At 43.7% G+C, this 13809-nt stretch overlaps 1 protein-coding gene across 1 annotated transcript in view; it reads left to right on the forward strand.

The window, feature by feature from the left end:
* INTS4 (integrator complex subunit 4) overlaps positions 1–13573 on the forward strand; it is a 112258-nt gene extending 98685 nt beyond the window's left edge. Inside the window, exons 18-22 of the mRNA XM_011938966.1 lie at positions 1012–1071; positions 3514–3673; positions 3893–4036; positions 8262–8382; positions 13166–13573. Coding sequence (XP_011794356.1) covers positions 1012–1071; positions 3514–3673; positions 3893–4036; positions 8262–8382; positions 13166–13344 — 664 coding nt within the window. The 3' untranslated portion in view covers positions 13345–13573. The remainder of the gene's footprint in view (positions 1–1011; positions 1072–3513; positions 3674–3892; positions 4037–8261; positions 8383–13165) is intronic.
* Positions 13574–13809: the final 236 nt, after the last annotated feature.

The following is a 13809-nucleotide window of genomic DNA, read 5'->3' on the forward strand; positions in this document are numbered from 1 at the left end:
AAAAAAAAAAGACTAAACATGATTCTCTTACATATTTTTATATAAGGAAAGAATACTTGTTTTATCTCATTGGGAACTTTATTCCTCCAATGAATAAAATACTAAAGAAAACAAGTGGAAGTTTCATGCAGAAATTACATACAAGAAATAGGAAGAAAACATACAAAGGTCAAAACTTAGTAAGTCATATGGACCTAGCATGTTGCCTGGATTATTTAGGTATGCAATAACTTTTTCCTGAAATGAAATGTTCTCAAGTACTGTGAGGCCAAATAAATCAAGATAGAGAGGAAGGAACACCATCTGTGTCTGTGGGCAAAGTAGTAACAAAACCTTTTCCCCTCTTGCGTAAGAATTTACTCAACTTTTTAGGTATATTTCTTGGAGCCTTTACAGTGTCAATTACATTAGTAGGCTATACCGCTATGGAAACAATGAACTTTGAGTAAACTGCATGTAGACCAGAAGGAAATATAAATAAACTAGTTTCAAGATGCAGATACAATGGCTATAGGCTTCATTGAGTGCAGTGATTCTTGAAAGTGGATAGATCTTGCAGCAGTCCACACAGCTATCTGGGAGCTTTCATCCCAGTGTTGACAGCTCATGTGCAAGGAGATGAGCTCTAAATCAGGTAGGTATAGAGACCATACTAGCTGAGATGCTAATGAAGCCAGGACTCCCGCAGAAGGGGAACTTGACACTGTACTGCCCACATGCTATGCTTCTCTCCTGTATTCATAGTGAGTCTAGTGCCAAGTGTAGTGTGTGATAGTCTTTGATTTTTAATATTCTTTGAGCTTAATGGGCACTGCAGTGGTTTAATCAGGTCTTGGGATCCCGACAGGTGTTTCCACCAGGTCCATTAGGAGTCTTCTATTACTTTTAGAGATCATTTTTATAGCGTAATATGCTAATGTTCCTTTAATTTAGGCTCAGGTTTCTGGGACTTTTGGTCCTCCTCAGTTTGTAGATTTCACAAGCAAATCCTTTTACATTTCTTTTCTACAGACTTGATCCCTTATTTGGGATGTGCGAAAAATTTTTACAAGAAGTGGACTTTTTTCAGAGGTAAGTATTTTATAACTCTTCTGGCTTATTAAATGTTGGTTACACGGAGAATAGCACTTGCAGGCAATAGGAACAATCACAAATCACATTCCTTGGTATAGCTAGTGCAGCCAAGCTATCATCTGTGGCCATGTCGTTAACCTTAAATAAGGAAAAAAACCCTAATTTGGTTTTTTTTCCTTAATGTTGTAGAAACTTCTTTGAAGTTAGAGCTTCAAAACTAAACCTACCAGGAATCACTTGCATTTAGCACTCAGCTAGGCCATAAAAAGACAAGTAATATGAAGAAAACGTGTAAATACGTTTGTTGAAAAAAATCATTAGTCATCTGTTTTTTTCACCACTGTTCGTTCACACCATTCTTATTTATTTATTTATTTAAGACAGAGTCTTGCTCTGTCGCCCAGGCTGGAGTGCAGTGATGCAATCTTGGCTCACTGCAGCCTACGCCTCCTGGGTTCAAGTGATTCTTCAGCCTCAGCCTCCCAAGTAATTGGGACTACAGGCACCCGCCACCACACCCAGCTAATTTTTGTAATTTTAGTAGAGATGGGGTTTCATCATGTTGGCCAGGCTGGTCTTTAACTCCTGACCTCAAATGATCTGCCTGCCTTGGCCTCCCAAAGTGCTGGGATTATAGGTGTGAGCCACCACTGCATCTGACCTCATTATTATTTTTTGAGACAGGGTCTCACTGTGTCACCCAGGCTGGCACAGCTCACTGCACCCTTGAACTCCTGGGCTAAAGCTATCATCCCACCTCAGACTCCTGAGTAGCTAGGGCTACAGGCATGTGCCACCATGCCCAGATAATTTTTAATGTATTTTTTTAGAGATGGGGTCTTGCTGTGTTGCTCAGGCTGGCCTCAAACTCCTGGCTTCAAGAGATCCTCCTGCCTCTGCCTCCCGAAGTATTGGGATTACAGGTGTAAACCATTTGCACCAGGCCCACACTGTTCTTACACTTGCATATTTCTCTATAATCTACAAGCAATTGTTTTGTAATTCTGTAGGTAAATTTTATTTTGTAGAATACATGTATTTTTTCAGAATTTTATATGGAATGAATCCATTGAAGCACATGCAGTAGTTGAATGGAAAGCTTGATGAAGAAATAGGAGTCGAGGGAATGACCAGACTTTTGGTATGCTGGCAGAATAATACCGAGAGAAGACATAGGATCTTAAAGCACTGATGAAGTCTGTTTCATTTCTTCCACTCATCGTCTCTGCCCTCATGAAGTTCACCAAACCTGAGGTTTTTATGACTCTGTACTTGTCATTTGGATGATGACAGCTTCTTATAGGGCTGAGTTGCAATACTACATTCACCAGCAGGTAATGCTCTCTAGCAAATTGTACCATCTAGCTTGGCTTTTTAAGATCCTAGTTTGGAGGCTGAGTGTGGTGGCTCACACCTGTAATCCCAGCACTTTGTGAGGCCAAGGTGGGTGGATCACGAGGTCAGGAGTTCAAGACCAGCCTGGCCAATATAGTGAAACCCCATCTCTACTAAAAAATACAAAAAATTAGCAGTGCGTGGTGGTGGGCACCTGTAATCCCAGCTACTCGGGAGGCTGAGGCAGAAGAAGAATTGCTTGAACCCGGGAGGTGGAGGTTCCAGTGAGCCGAGATCATGCCATTGCACACCAGCCCGGGCAACAGTGTGAGCCTCCGTCTCAAAAAAAAAAAAAAAAAAAAAAATTCTAGTTTTGAATCTGAAATAAGTTCATGCCTTACTTTTGGCTTTAGATTCTTTAAAGTAGAAAGTCTGTTTTTGCACCGTTGGGCTGAAAAGATTTTTGGGAAGATGATAGCTCTGAATCCTCAAAGTTCTTCATCTGTTGTTCTTAATTCATCCTTTGAGTTCCTGCATAAGATATCACCTCCTCAGTGAGATATTTTTTGACTGTCCCTTGGCACAAGGCACAAAATTGGATCAGTCCGAGCCAGAAGTAATGTACTTAACTTTTCTGAGCCTCAATGTGGCATCATCCCCTCTGAGTCTCAATGTTTCTGCCACTTGAATGCAAGCTCCATTGAAGCAATCATCTTGTTCTCTTTTGTTCACTGTGTTTCCAGAACCTGAAATAGTGCTTGGCGCTTCGTAGGTCTTAAAAATGTATTTGTTAAAATAATTAATGAATCTATAATATGAAAATAAAAATTCTAATGATGCATAGGATTGCTGGGACTTAAATAAAATCATGTAAAACACTTAAGAGTATTCCTGGCACATAATGGTTATCAGTAAACAGAGGCCTTTCTGATGATCATGAGTGAGGCATGTTTGTATAGGTACCAGTCTATCTTGGTCATAAACTGCACGGTCCTCTCACTTCATCATTCTTCCTGCTTCAGGGTTTGATAGGTGTCTGGGGCCCAACCTGTGGTGAATGAGTACACAGTTGAATGAGTCAGTTGCTTCTGTTTGTTCCTCTAGGTATTTCATCGCTGATTTGCCCCACTTGCAGGACAGCTTTGTGGACAAACTCCTTGACCTTATGCCCCGACTCATGACATCTAAACCTGCAGAAGTGGTCAAAATTCTACAGACCATGCTGCGACAGAGTGCCTTCCTGCATCTCCCGCTTCCAGAGCAGGTCAGGGTCTATTTGGCCCTTACAGGCCAAATCTGTCCAGACGGACAAAAATCTTTACCTTGGTGATCTTCTTTGACCAATGGAACAGCTGGGCTAGGCTCTTCCTCTGAGTGGCTCCCACATGCCCACTCATTAGATAAGGAGACAGAAAAAAGATTGTGTTTTCTTATCCAGGAACGACCTGGCTTTAGAATCATAGTATTTTCTTCTTGCTTACAGATCCACAAAGCCTCAGCCACCATCATCGAGCCAGCAGGCGAGTCAGACAACCCTTTGCGATTTACCTCCGGGTTGGTGGTGGCCCTGGATGTTGATGCAACCTTGGAGCATGTGCAGGATCCTCAGAACACTGTTAAGGTCCAGGTCTGTCGAGTGTGGGTCCTCATGGAGCTTCTAGACTGACCTTGTGTTGAAGTATTTAATGTTAGTACTCCTGTAGTCTCTACCTGAGGGACAGAAACTGGAACAGGAGAAGAAATGAGCCTCCATGGGAAAGAACCTAGGCTTGAATCTCAACCACTGCTGAGTGTGGTTTGGAGCAAGTTACTTTAAACTCTGAGTCTCAGATTCTACAACTAATAAACAGGAGGAGTTGACATAAAGAGATAATGTATTTAAAGCCCCCAGGACCCAGTAAGGGTTCACTAAATGATAAGACCTTTTCTAATCATGTAATGTGACGTTAAGATTTGGTCTTTTGTTACAGAAAACTGTAATAAACAAGTTCCTTTCAGTCTGTGAGTCAGTGAGCTGGCAGATAAAATTTATGGATGGGAAAAGGCGATGACTAGGAAATATTCTTTCCCAAGTTGCATAGATGTAATAGATACACGTGAGAAATGTAGTAGAGACACTAATCAATTTAGACAGTGCAGTTAAGCCTCACAATGAAGTGGTAGTACTTCATTCATCCATCTCTCCACTCATTCATCCTTCCTTCCATCCATCTGTGCAATCGTGTTTACTCTATTGCAAGTGCTAAGTGCTGTGGTTGCCAAGGTAAATATGTCACAGTTCTTGCTTTCGGGGTGTGCACAGTTTCAGTGAGAGACATACAAATGGGCAGGCAATTAGAAAACAGGGTTTGGTGAGTAGACATGCACAGGATGGGTCAACTCCTAGACTGCCTCCTAAAAAACCCCTTTCAAAGCACCTCTACCACATGCAGGGCTAAACCTTTTAGAGTACTCAATTTGGAGTGTGGTGGAGGCTCAGGAAAGGAAAGGAGAAGGGCACAACGGATATGGGAGAAGGGCTGAAGGGATATGAGTCAAAGCAGGGATGCAAGCACTGGCAGGAAGTACAATAAGGGGACAGAAAAATAGGCTGGAACAGGCAGAGAAGGCTTCCTGGAGGAGGTAAGGATAAATCAGACCTTGAAGATGATGCTTTTTTTGGCTATGGTGACAGTAGAGGAATGGGCCTTCTGGCTTCCAAGCAGGAATTATTATCAGTTATGAGACCTGCAGAGAACTAGTTCTGAGCTAGCTGTGAAGTTGTATTGCATATTGCAGTGGGGTTTTTTTGGTTTTTTTTTGTGTGTGTTTTTTTTCCCCACATTAGTGGTTTTCCACCTTCACTGCACTGTAGGACTACTCAGAAAGCCTTAAGAACAGATGAATAGGTGTCAGCCTACATTAATTAAATCAAAATCCTGAGAATAGGGCCCATGGACACTAGTGTTTAAGAGTTCATGGATGATTCTAATATGTAGTCTGTGATACCAGCAGAACTACTGTTTCACATTGTCCCTGAAAAAAACTTCACTGATCAACTGAGCATGAAGGAGATTGTAGGCAGGTTATGTAAGGGTCATCTCCTAGACTGTCTCCTAAAAAACCCCCTTCAAAGCACATCTACCACATGCAAGGCTAAACCTTTTAGATACCTTATAGGTAGAGGGACGGGAAACTCACTGCCCCATCGTGGGACAGTTCCAGTGGTTTGAAAGTGCCATCCAGTCCAGTCACCACACCCTGAATCATCCCTCTGTTCTGGACACTACTTCAGGTGCTTGATAAAGATACAGCAGTAAACATGCCTCAGAGACGACACTGAGATTACATTCCCCATTAAAATACTGTAGATCTGTTCTTTAAAGCAGACCCTGCAGAACTCTATTCATTAACACTTTTGTAAGCCTAATCTAGGTTACTGTATTCTACCTGATGATCATTCATACTGGCCATTTCCTTCCTCTGACCTATTTGGGCCATAGGTTTCTAAGCTCCACTTTTGGTGTAGACAAATGAAAGAAGGCTTCCAGCAACCATTTCACAGAGCAGTCAAGGCCTTTCACCAAGGACAGTTTTGCTGAGAATGCTGGGAATTTTTTTTTTTTTTTTTTGAGACAAGGTCTCTGTCTGTTGCCTGGGCTGGAGTGCAGTGGCATGGTCACCTCAAACTCCTGTGTCCGAGGGATCCTCCTGCCTCAGCCTCCTTAGTAGCTGGAACTAGAGATACATACCACCACACCTGGCTAATTTTAATTTTTTGTGTGTGGAGATTGGGGGGGGTCTTACTTTTTTGCCCAGTCTGGTCTTAAACTCCTGTCTTCATGCAATCCTTCCGCCTCAGCCCCCCAAAGTGCTGGGATTATAGGCATGAGCCACCGTGCCCACTGAACACAAAAATTGTGGCCCCTGTTCATTTGTTTTTCCAATATCATTGCTATTTCAGCCCTCCTCTGCCCTTCTTTTTCTTTCTTTTTCTCTCTCTTTTTTTTTTTTTTTTGAGGTAGAATCTCACTCTGTCACCCAGGCTGGAGTGCAGTGGCAGTGATCTCAGCTCACTGCAACCTCTGCTTCCCAGGTCCAAGCGATTCCCCTGCTTCAGCATCCCAAGTAGCTGGGACTACAGGCACATGCTACCACACCCAGCTAATTTTTGTATTTTTATTAGAGAAGGGGTTTCATTATGTTGACCAGACTGGTCTTGAACTCCTGGCCTCAAGTAATCCACCTGGCCTAGCCTCCCAAAGTGCTGGGATTACAGACGTGAGCCACTGTGCCCGGCCCTCCCCTTCATTTTCTTAAAAAAAAAAAAAAAAAAGAAGCCCAAGCACTTGTCTTTAAAGATAATAAGGATCAGGAAACTGAGACACCTGGATCTTTCTTCTATAGTAGGTGTGGGAGCTTGGAGCCTAGAACTAGAGTGAGGAGTAGCAGCTTTAAGAAATAAGGGTGGCCAGGCATGGTGGCTCACACCTGTAATCCCAACACTTTGGGAGGCTGAAGGAGGAGGATCACCTGAGGTCAGGAGTTCGAGACCAACCTGGCCAACATGGTGAAACCCCATCTCTACTAAAGATACAAAATTAGCCGGGCATGATGGTAGGTGCCTGTAATCCCAGCTACTTGAGACGCTGAGGCAGGAGAATCACTTGAACCCGGAGGCAGAGGTTGCAGTGAGCTGAGCCACTGCACTTCAACTTGGGTGACAGAGTGAGACTGTCTCAAGAAAAGAAAAATAAATAAGGGTAGGCCCGGCACAGTTGCTCACACCAGTAATTCCAACACTTTGGGAGTCTGAGGCAGGAGGATCACTTGAGGTCAGGAGTTGGAGACCAGCCTGGGCAACATAGCAAGATCTTGTCTCTACAAAAAAGTTTAAAAAGAAAATTACCTGGTGTGGTGGCACGTGCCTGCAATCCCCACTACTCAGGAGGCTGAGGCAGGAAGATCACTTGCACCCAGGAGTTTGAGGCTTCCATGAGTTATGATCATGCCATTGCACTCCAGCCTGGGTGACAGAGTAAGACCCTGTCTAAAAAAAAAAAAAAAAAAAAGAAAAGTGTAGAATCAGGGGGAGGCCCCATGACCTGAGGAGACATGAAGGATTATATGGCAAGTGGGTGAGACATGCCTTCCACAGTTTCAACATTGACCACAGTTTCAACATTGGAAGACCTGTGTGGTTCCCTACTCTGCCTTCATTAGCATATTTACATAGAGCAAGTCCTGGTCCTAGGATAAGCTTCATTTGTTCCTGTAGTTCCTTTGTACGCTGCAGTATAGTAGGCTGTCTACACAGGGAGCTGGGAGGTCCCCCAGAATGCTGAGGAAAGAACTCTGTCGCAGTTCGTGAGACTTAAAGAATTGGCCAATGATTTGAGTGGACCCTTCATTGAGCCGTCTCTTCGTAGAAAGAGAGATAAAGGACTTCCTAGCTGCTTGAAATTTAGTGGAGAGAATGCGGTTATAAAATAACTCCAAATACTGGTGGTTGGTGATGGATGCTGGGCCATGGTGTGATTCAGAGCCAGGGAGGGAGTGCTCTTCTGGTGAAGGTGCCTGAGAACACTTTTCATAATCAGAATTAATGTTCTTACCTGTCCTTGCGCTTAATAGCGACACTCTGTTCATATTACTCATTCACCATGAATTCAGGAAATGTTTACTGGACACTGCTTCATGCTGGATCAGGGGAATAGAGATGTCTACAGTGTTGACCTCCCCTCAAGGCTGTCTTAGGAAAGTTGGTGTCATCTTTCTTCTTGTGCTTTAAGGTTCACAACAGATGTCATCATCCATTTTGTTAAATGCTCCTCTCGCTTCTGCCTCTTTTTCTCATTTCTGTCATCCTTTAGGTCTTATATCCAGATGGCCAGGCTCAGATGATTCACCCCAAGCCTGCAGACTTCCGGAATCCTGGCCCAGGGCGGCACCGGCTCATCACTCAGGTTTACCTCTCCCACACTGCTTGGACAGGTAAGGAGTCAAGGCCAGGGTGTGCAGGAAAATATACTGCTGGAGATCACACTTACCCTTAAGCGTTTGGTTTTTAAAGTTTGAAAAAAAATACGTGGAAGAATCAGGCCTTCTAAGAATTGAACTTGATTCCTTAATGAGTTTATAAGCCCAACTGGGTATATCTGGGCTAATTTGCTACAGTGCTTTGATTGCATGAGAGATAAGATTCTGTTAGAAGATATACAGGCGATTATGATAGAATGGAGTTTCATGGAAAGGGCCCTGGTCTGGACACCAGGAGACTATATTCTTATCCTAACTCTGCCACCAACTTGCTTGGTCACCTTGGACAAGACTCTCCCTTTCTCTAGAAAAAGACTTTCTAGAGTCTTTTTCCTCATCTTCCAAATGACAATAATAATTCTCAATCTACAAATTAGTTGTGAGGATTTTTAAAAATTTTTTTCGTTCTCCAACTTCTATGTCTGAATTTTGAGGATTTTTAATCCATAAGAATAAAATGGGAGAATACAAGTACAAAGGAGATTACATTTCAAGCCAGTAAGGCTGTTTTAAAAAACTTAAGACGACCTCAGTCTGCAGAACCTAGAATAGGGGGCAGAATTGACCTCAGTGGTGTTTCCCAAATAATTGGAGATGATTCAGGAGCGTTATCACTGGAGGTGTTTAATGCCACCAAATGTGGTTTATTTTAGAGATAGGGAATGCCTTTGGAATTTTCTTTCACTCTGTGTTTTTAAACACATAATTATAAGGCTATTATTATTATTATTTTGAAATGCAGTCTTGCTCTTGCCCAGGCTGGAGTGCAGTGGTGTGATCTCAGCTCACTGTAACTTCTGCCTCCTGGGTTCAGGTAATTCTCCTGTCTCAGCCTCCCGAGTAGCTGGGATTACAGGTGTGTGTCACTACACCTGGCTAATTTTTTTGTATTTTAGTAGAGACAAGGTTTCGTCATGTTGGCCAAGCTAGTCTCAAACTCCTGACCTCAGGTGATCCACCCACCTTGGCCTCCCAAAGTAGTGGGATTACAGGTGTGAGCCACTGCGCCGGGCCTTTATTAATGGTTTCCCTCTGTCAGGGTGTTAGATGGGTAGTGATGACTTTATAAAGCTGTTGGATGTTAGGGCAGCCCCTTTGAGGTTCTAGTGGCGGTAGGCCTGGTGTAGTTGAAGGAGCATCCAGTGGTTCTGCTGCCCAGGATGTGCTTCCCTGAGCATTCCTCATTCCATAATCTGGCTGCCTGGAATGTTTTTGCACTATTTGCCAAACCACTGGCCCCACAGGAAAGTAGATTCCTTATTCTAATACCTTCTGATGAAGGGATCCTGGATATGGGGAAGGAAATGCTGTGGGAGCATTTTGGGAGGGACAAGGCTCAGGAAAGCATATTACAGTATGCTATAGCTCAAAAGATCGTGGAAGGTCTTGAGAGGGTAGTTACTTGTCTCTGGTCACACAGCAAGTCATTGCCAAGGCCAGAGTTAGCTGATCTGCCCCCAAGCTCAAGGTTCTTTCTCTTAGGCCCCATTTGCTCTTAAGGTATCCTAGTTCATTGCAGACTTCCTTGTTTGTTAATGCCAGGTGATCCTGAGCCTGAATAATTTTAACTTATATAAGATCACAGCCAGGCACGGTGGCTTGTACCTATAATCTTTGGGAGGCTGTGGTGGGAGGATTGCTTGAGCCCAAGAGTTGGAGACCAGCATGGGCAATATAAGGCAACTCTATCTGTACAATATATATAAAAAAGTTAACTGGGCGTGGTGGCATGTGCCTGTAGTCCTAGCTACTCAGCAGGCTGAGGTAGGAGGATTGCTTGAGTCTGGGGGCGTCAAGGCTGCAGGGAGCCCTGATCGTGCCACTACACTCTAGCCTGGCTAACAGCAAGACCCTGACTAAAAAAAAAAAAAAAAAACCAAAAAAACCATCAGAAACAAGAAAACAAGATCACCTCCTCTAAGTGGTTGCTACCCAGTCACTATTACAAATCCCTGTTTTAATTCTTTATATATTATAGCGTGTACTGGTGTCAGATGTGTTTTCACATTTAATTATTTACTGACTTTCTCATTAGGATGTAGGCTCCTGTAGAGCAGGGAACTTGCTTGTCTTTGCCTCTGTATCTCCAGTGTTTTAGTAGCCTATGTCTCTAGTGCCTGACATAGTAGGCACTCAACAAATAATGAAAATTGAATACAAGGTTTTAAATGTGCAATAAAAATTCATTTAATCTTTAGACCAACTCTGCAGTGGGAATTGGTATTCTCTGGTTCATTTTACAGATACATAAATGGAGGCCCACATAGCTGATCAGTGATAGTGCTAAAGCTGGCAGTCACCTTTCCCAGCCCTCACTGTGCTATGTCCCTTCCGGTTTGGGGCACTGAATTGAAATATGTCTCATTGTAAATGAGCTTGCACTTTCTCCTAATCTAGGTGATGGGGCCTGGAGTTTTTAGGGAGCTCCTTCAATCCCTCAGTAGCTCCCCACCAGGGAGGGGCCTGTCCTCTGGGAGGCAGGATGCTGCCACGTAGGAAGCTGAGTCACAGACCATGTTTCAAATTCTGCCTCCTTTGCTGTGTGATCCTGAGAAAGTTATTTTACCTCCCCGTCTCATTAAGATGAGAATAAGAATATAAACTTCCTAGGAGATATATTCTTCCAGGCATGATACATAAGTTGCCTGAGTTGTCCTAGATGATCTTGTCTCTTTCTCCCTAGTTCCCCATCCTCTTGTTTTCTCTCTTCTCCGCTTTACTCCTATGGCATTGCCTTGAATTGCCATTCTTATCAAATGTTGGTAAGGGAATGCAAAATGACCCTGTAGGGCTGAGTCCTACATCAACTCCCTCTGATCTTAGCAGGATTTGTTTTTTGTTGTTGTTGTTGTTGTTTGTTTTTGAGACAGGGTCTCCCTCTGTTGCCCAGGGTGGAGTGCAGTGGTGTGATCATCTCAGGCTCAAGTGATCCTCCCACCTCAGTCCCCCTAGTAACTGAGACTATATGCCCGGCTAACTTATTTTTTTGTAGAGACGGGGTCTCACTATGTTGCCTAGGCTAGTCTCAAACTCCTGGGATTAACTGATTCTCCTGCCTTGGCCTCCCAAAGTGCTGGGATTATAGGCTTGAGCCTTATCTAGCTTTTACCAGGATTTGGCTTCTTGAAAGTGCTATGCCAACTGGGGCTTTGGTTGTGGTCTGCCACCTGGGATGGAATGGGAGGGTGTGGCAGGAAAGCAGATACAGGTACCTATCTTGATTCCATCCTGAGTGGGAGATTCATCTGGAGTCTGGTATCAGAGAATAGTGTTAATTTCATGACAGTTACACTCATGGCTGCTGCATGACCCTCATGTTGTCATGTGAGTGTGTGCTTACCACATGGCTGGTACTTGCTGATGCTGAGACTGCACTTAGATCTCATGCTGAAATCTGAGGTGCACTGGATTGCTCTGGCCTTGGGCTGACTGCAAACCTTTCTCTTCCTGGAGGACAGCAATCCAGTCTCTCCTCTGATCATAGAGAGAAGTTTGGATGTAACCAGGAAGAGGTCTGGGGAGGCATTGAAAAGTCCTGGAGTGTCTGCCCTTGTTAATTTGGATCCATCTAGCCTTCATTCCTACCCTCTGAACTTCTTAGCCTTGGGATCATCTTCAACACTTGTACTTTTTACTCTGGTTGCACCAAATTAAGGAGACATTCCAAGTTCACTCTGTTTCTGGCCTTTGCACTTGCCCTTTCATTTTTCTGAAATTCTCTCCCTCTTCTTTATAGAAGCATGTGGTTAATAGAATGAATAACTGCTTCAGTTTATGAACTGGGCTCGAATTCTTACCCAGGTGTGCATTTGGGGAGTCTCTGAGAACCTGTCTGATTCTTGGAACTTTTGCCAAGATTTTGACAGTCTGTCTTTCATAATGTAGCAGGATAAGAACTCTTGGGGTTATGTGCTTGGCACAGAATGGATATTCTATTCCAAAGCCTTCCTGCACTCCCTTCCTCAGTACTTCTTGCAGGCTTGGTTACAGCGTGTATTGTACTCCATTGCAACTATCTGTTTCCTCAACCAAACAGCCAGCGACTTGAGGGGAGTTCTTATTTATTCTTGCTAGGACCTGCCACATAGAGACACTAGATGATTATATTGTAAGATAATGTAATGAGAGAATGAAATGTTTTCAGACATTTTAGGTCCCTGAAACATGTTCCTGTTCATTGGCCAGAAATTTTTGGCCAACCATTTCCTATTCAAAGGCTTCCTCTCCACTAATAAAGTAGTCTGTGGTACATGCAGCCCTGAGGCTTGAGATGGAACTGCGCAGGAAGAGCCCAACTGGGTATGAGAATAAGTCACATGCACCTTCTGACCCTCTGTTCTGAGGCTGGAAGTCTTGAAACACTGAGAGGTTCTCAGAAAGTGCCCAAATCCACACCTGTGTAAGAATTTTAGCCCAGTTCATAAAGCAGATGATGAAGCAATTAATCTTTCTGAAAGGGTTTTTAGCTTGCTCTCCAGTTGTCTCAGCAGTTTTGGCTCTGTGCCACAGTGAGCCTGAGGGGAAGGTGATGGAGTAGCATCACATCTGCACGCTCATTGTCAGCCTACCAGGATTTCGCCTGGGAAGTGTTTTGTTTGGTGAGGGTAAGGGGAGGGATGCGGACGGATGAAGAAATTTCTTCCTACTGCTTCTGTTTTGATGTTTCTTTAACTTCACATTTCATCCTCATTCCTAGCAGGTGCCTAGTTATAGACAATTTCTTTTATCTTTTTTTCAGAGGCATGCCAGGTTGAAGTGAGGCTGCTGCTGGCCTACAACTCCAGCGCTCGCATTCCAAAATGCCCCTGGATGGAGGGTGGTGAGGTGTCACCACAGGTGGAAACCAACATCGAGGGCACCATTCCCTTCAGCAAGCCTGTAAAAGTTTATATAATGCCCAAACCTGCACGGCGCTGAGGCAAAAACACTCTTTCCAACCATGGCCTAGAGGGCCCTTCTTAGGTGTCAGAATGAGCCAAGCCTGAAGCACTTCACCTGGAATTGATATGTAGGCTTAAGGAGTATGTGACACTTACAGTCTCATCTGGTATCAAACACAGGATAAATTGTTTCTTCATTAAAAAATAAAAAACCTTCAAGTCTACTTCCCCTCCCCATCTCCACAATAAAGTTGAGAAAACACCAACCTGTTCTAGTTCCTGGTCTGTAAAGAAATGTGTGGCTATAGCTTCAGCTTTTATACTACATGCTTACATGCTATTCCTCAGGTGTGAAACACAAAGGTCCAGCTACCTCCTGACAACTGGTTATTTGAGCTATAGTCTTATTTCTTTTTTTTTTTTTTGAGATGGAGTCTCGCTCTGTCGCCCAGGCTGGAGTGCAGTGGCCGGATCTCAGCTCACTGCAAGCTCCGCCTCCCGG

This window comes from Colobus angolensis, unplaced genomic scaffold, assembly GCF_000951035.1.
Source record: "Colobus angolensis palliatus isolate OR3802 unplaced genomic scaffold, Cang.pa_1.0 Scaffold179, whole genome shotgun sequence".
Taxonomy (NCBI): domain Eukaryota; kingdom Metazoa; phylum Chordata; class Mammalia; order Primates; family Cercopithecidae; genus Colobus; species Colobus angolensis.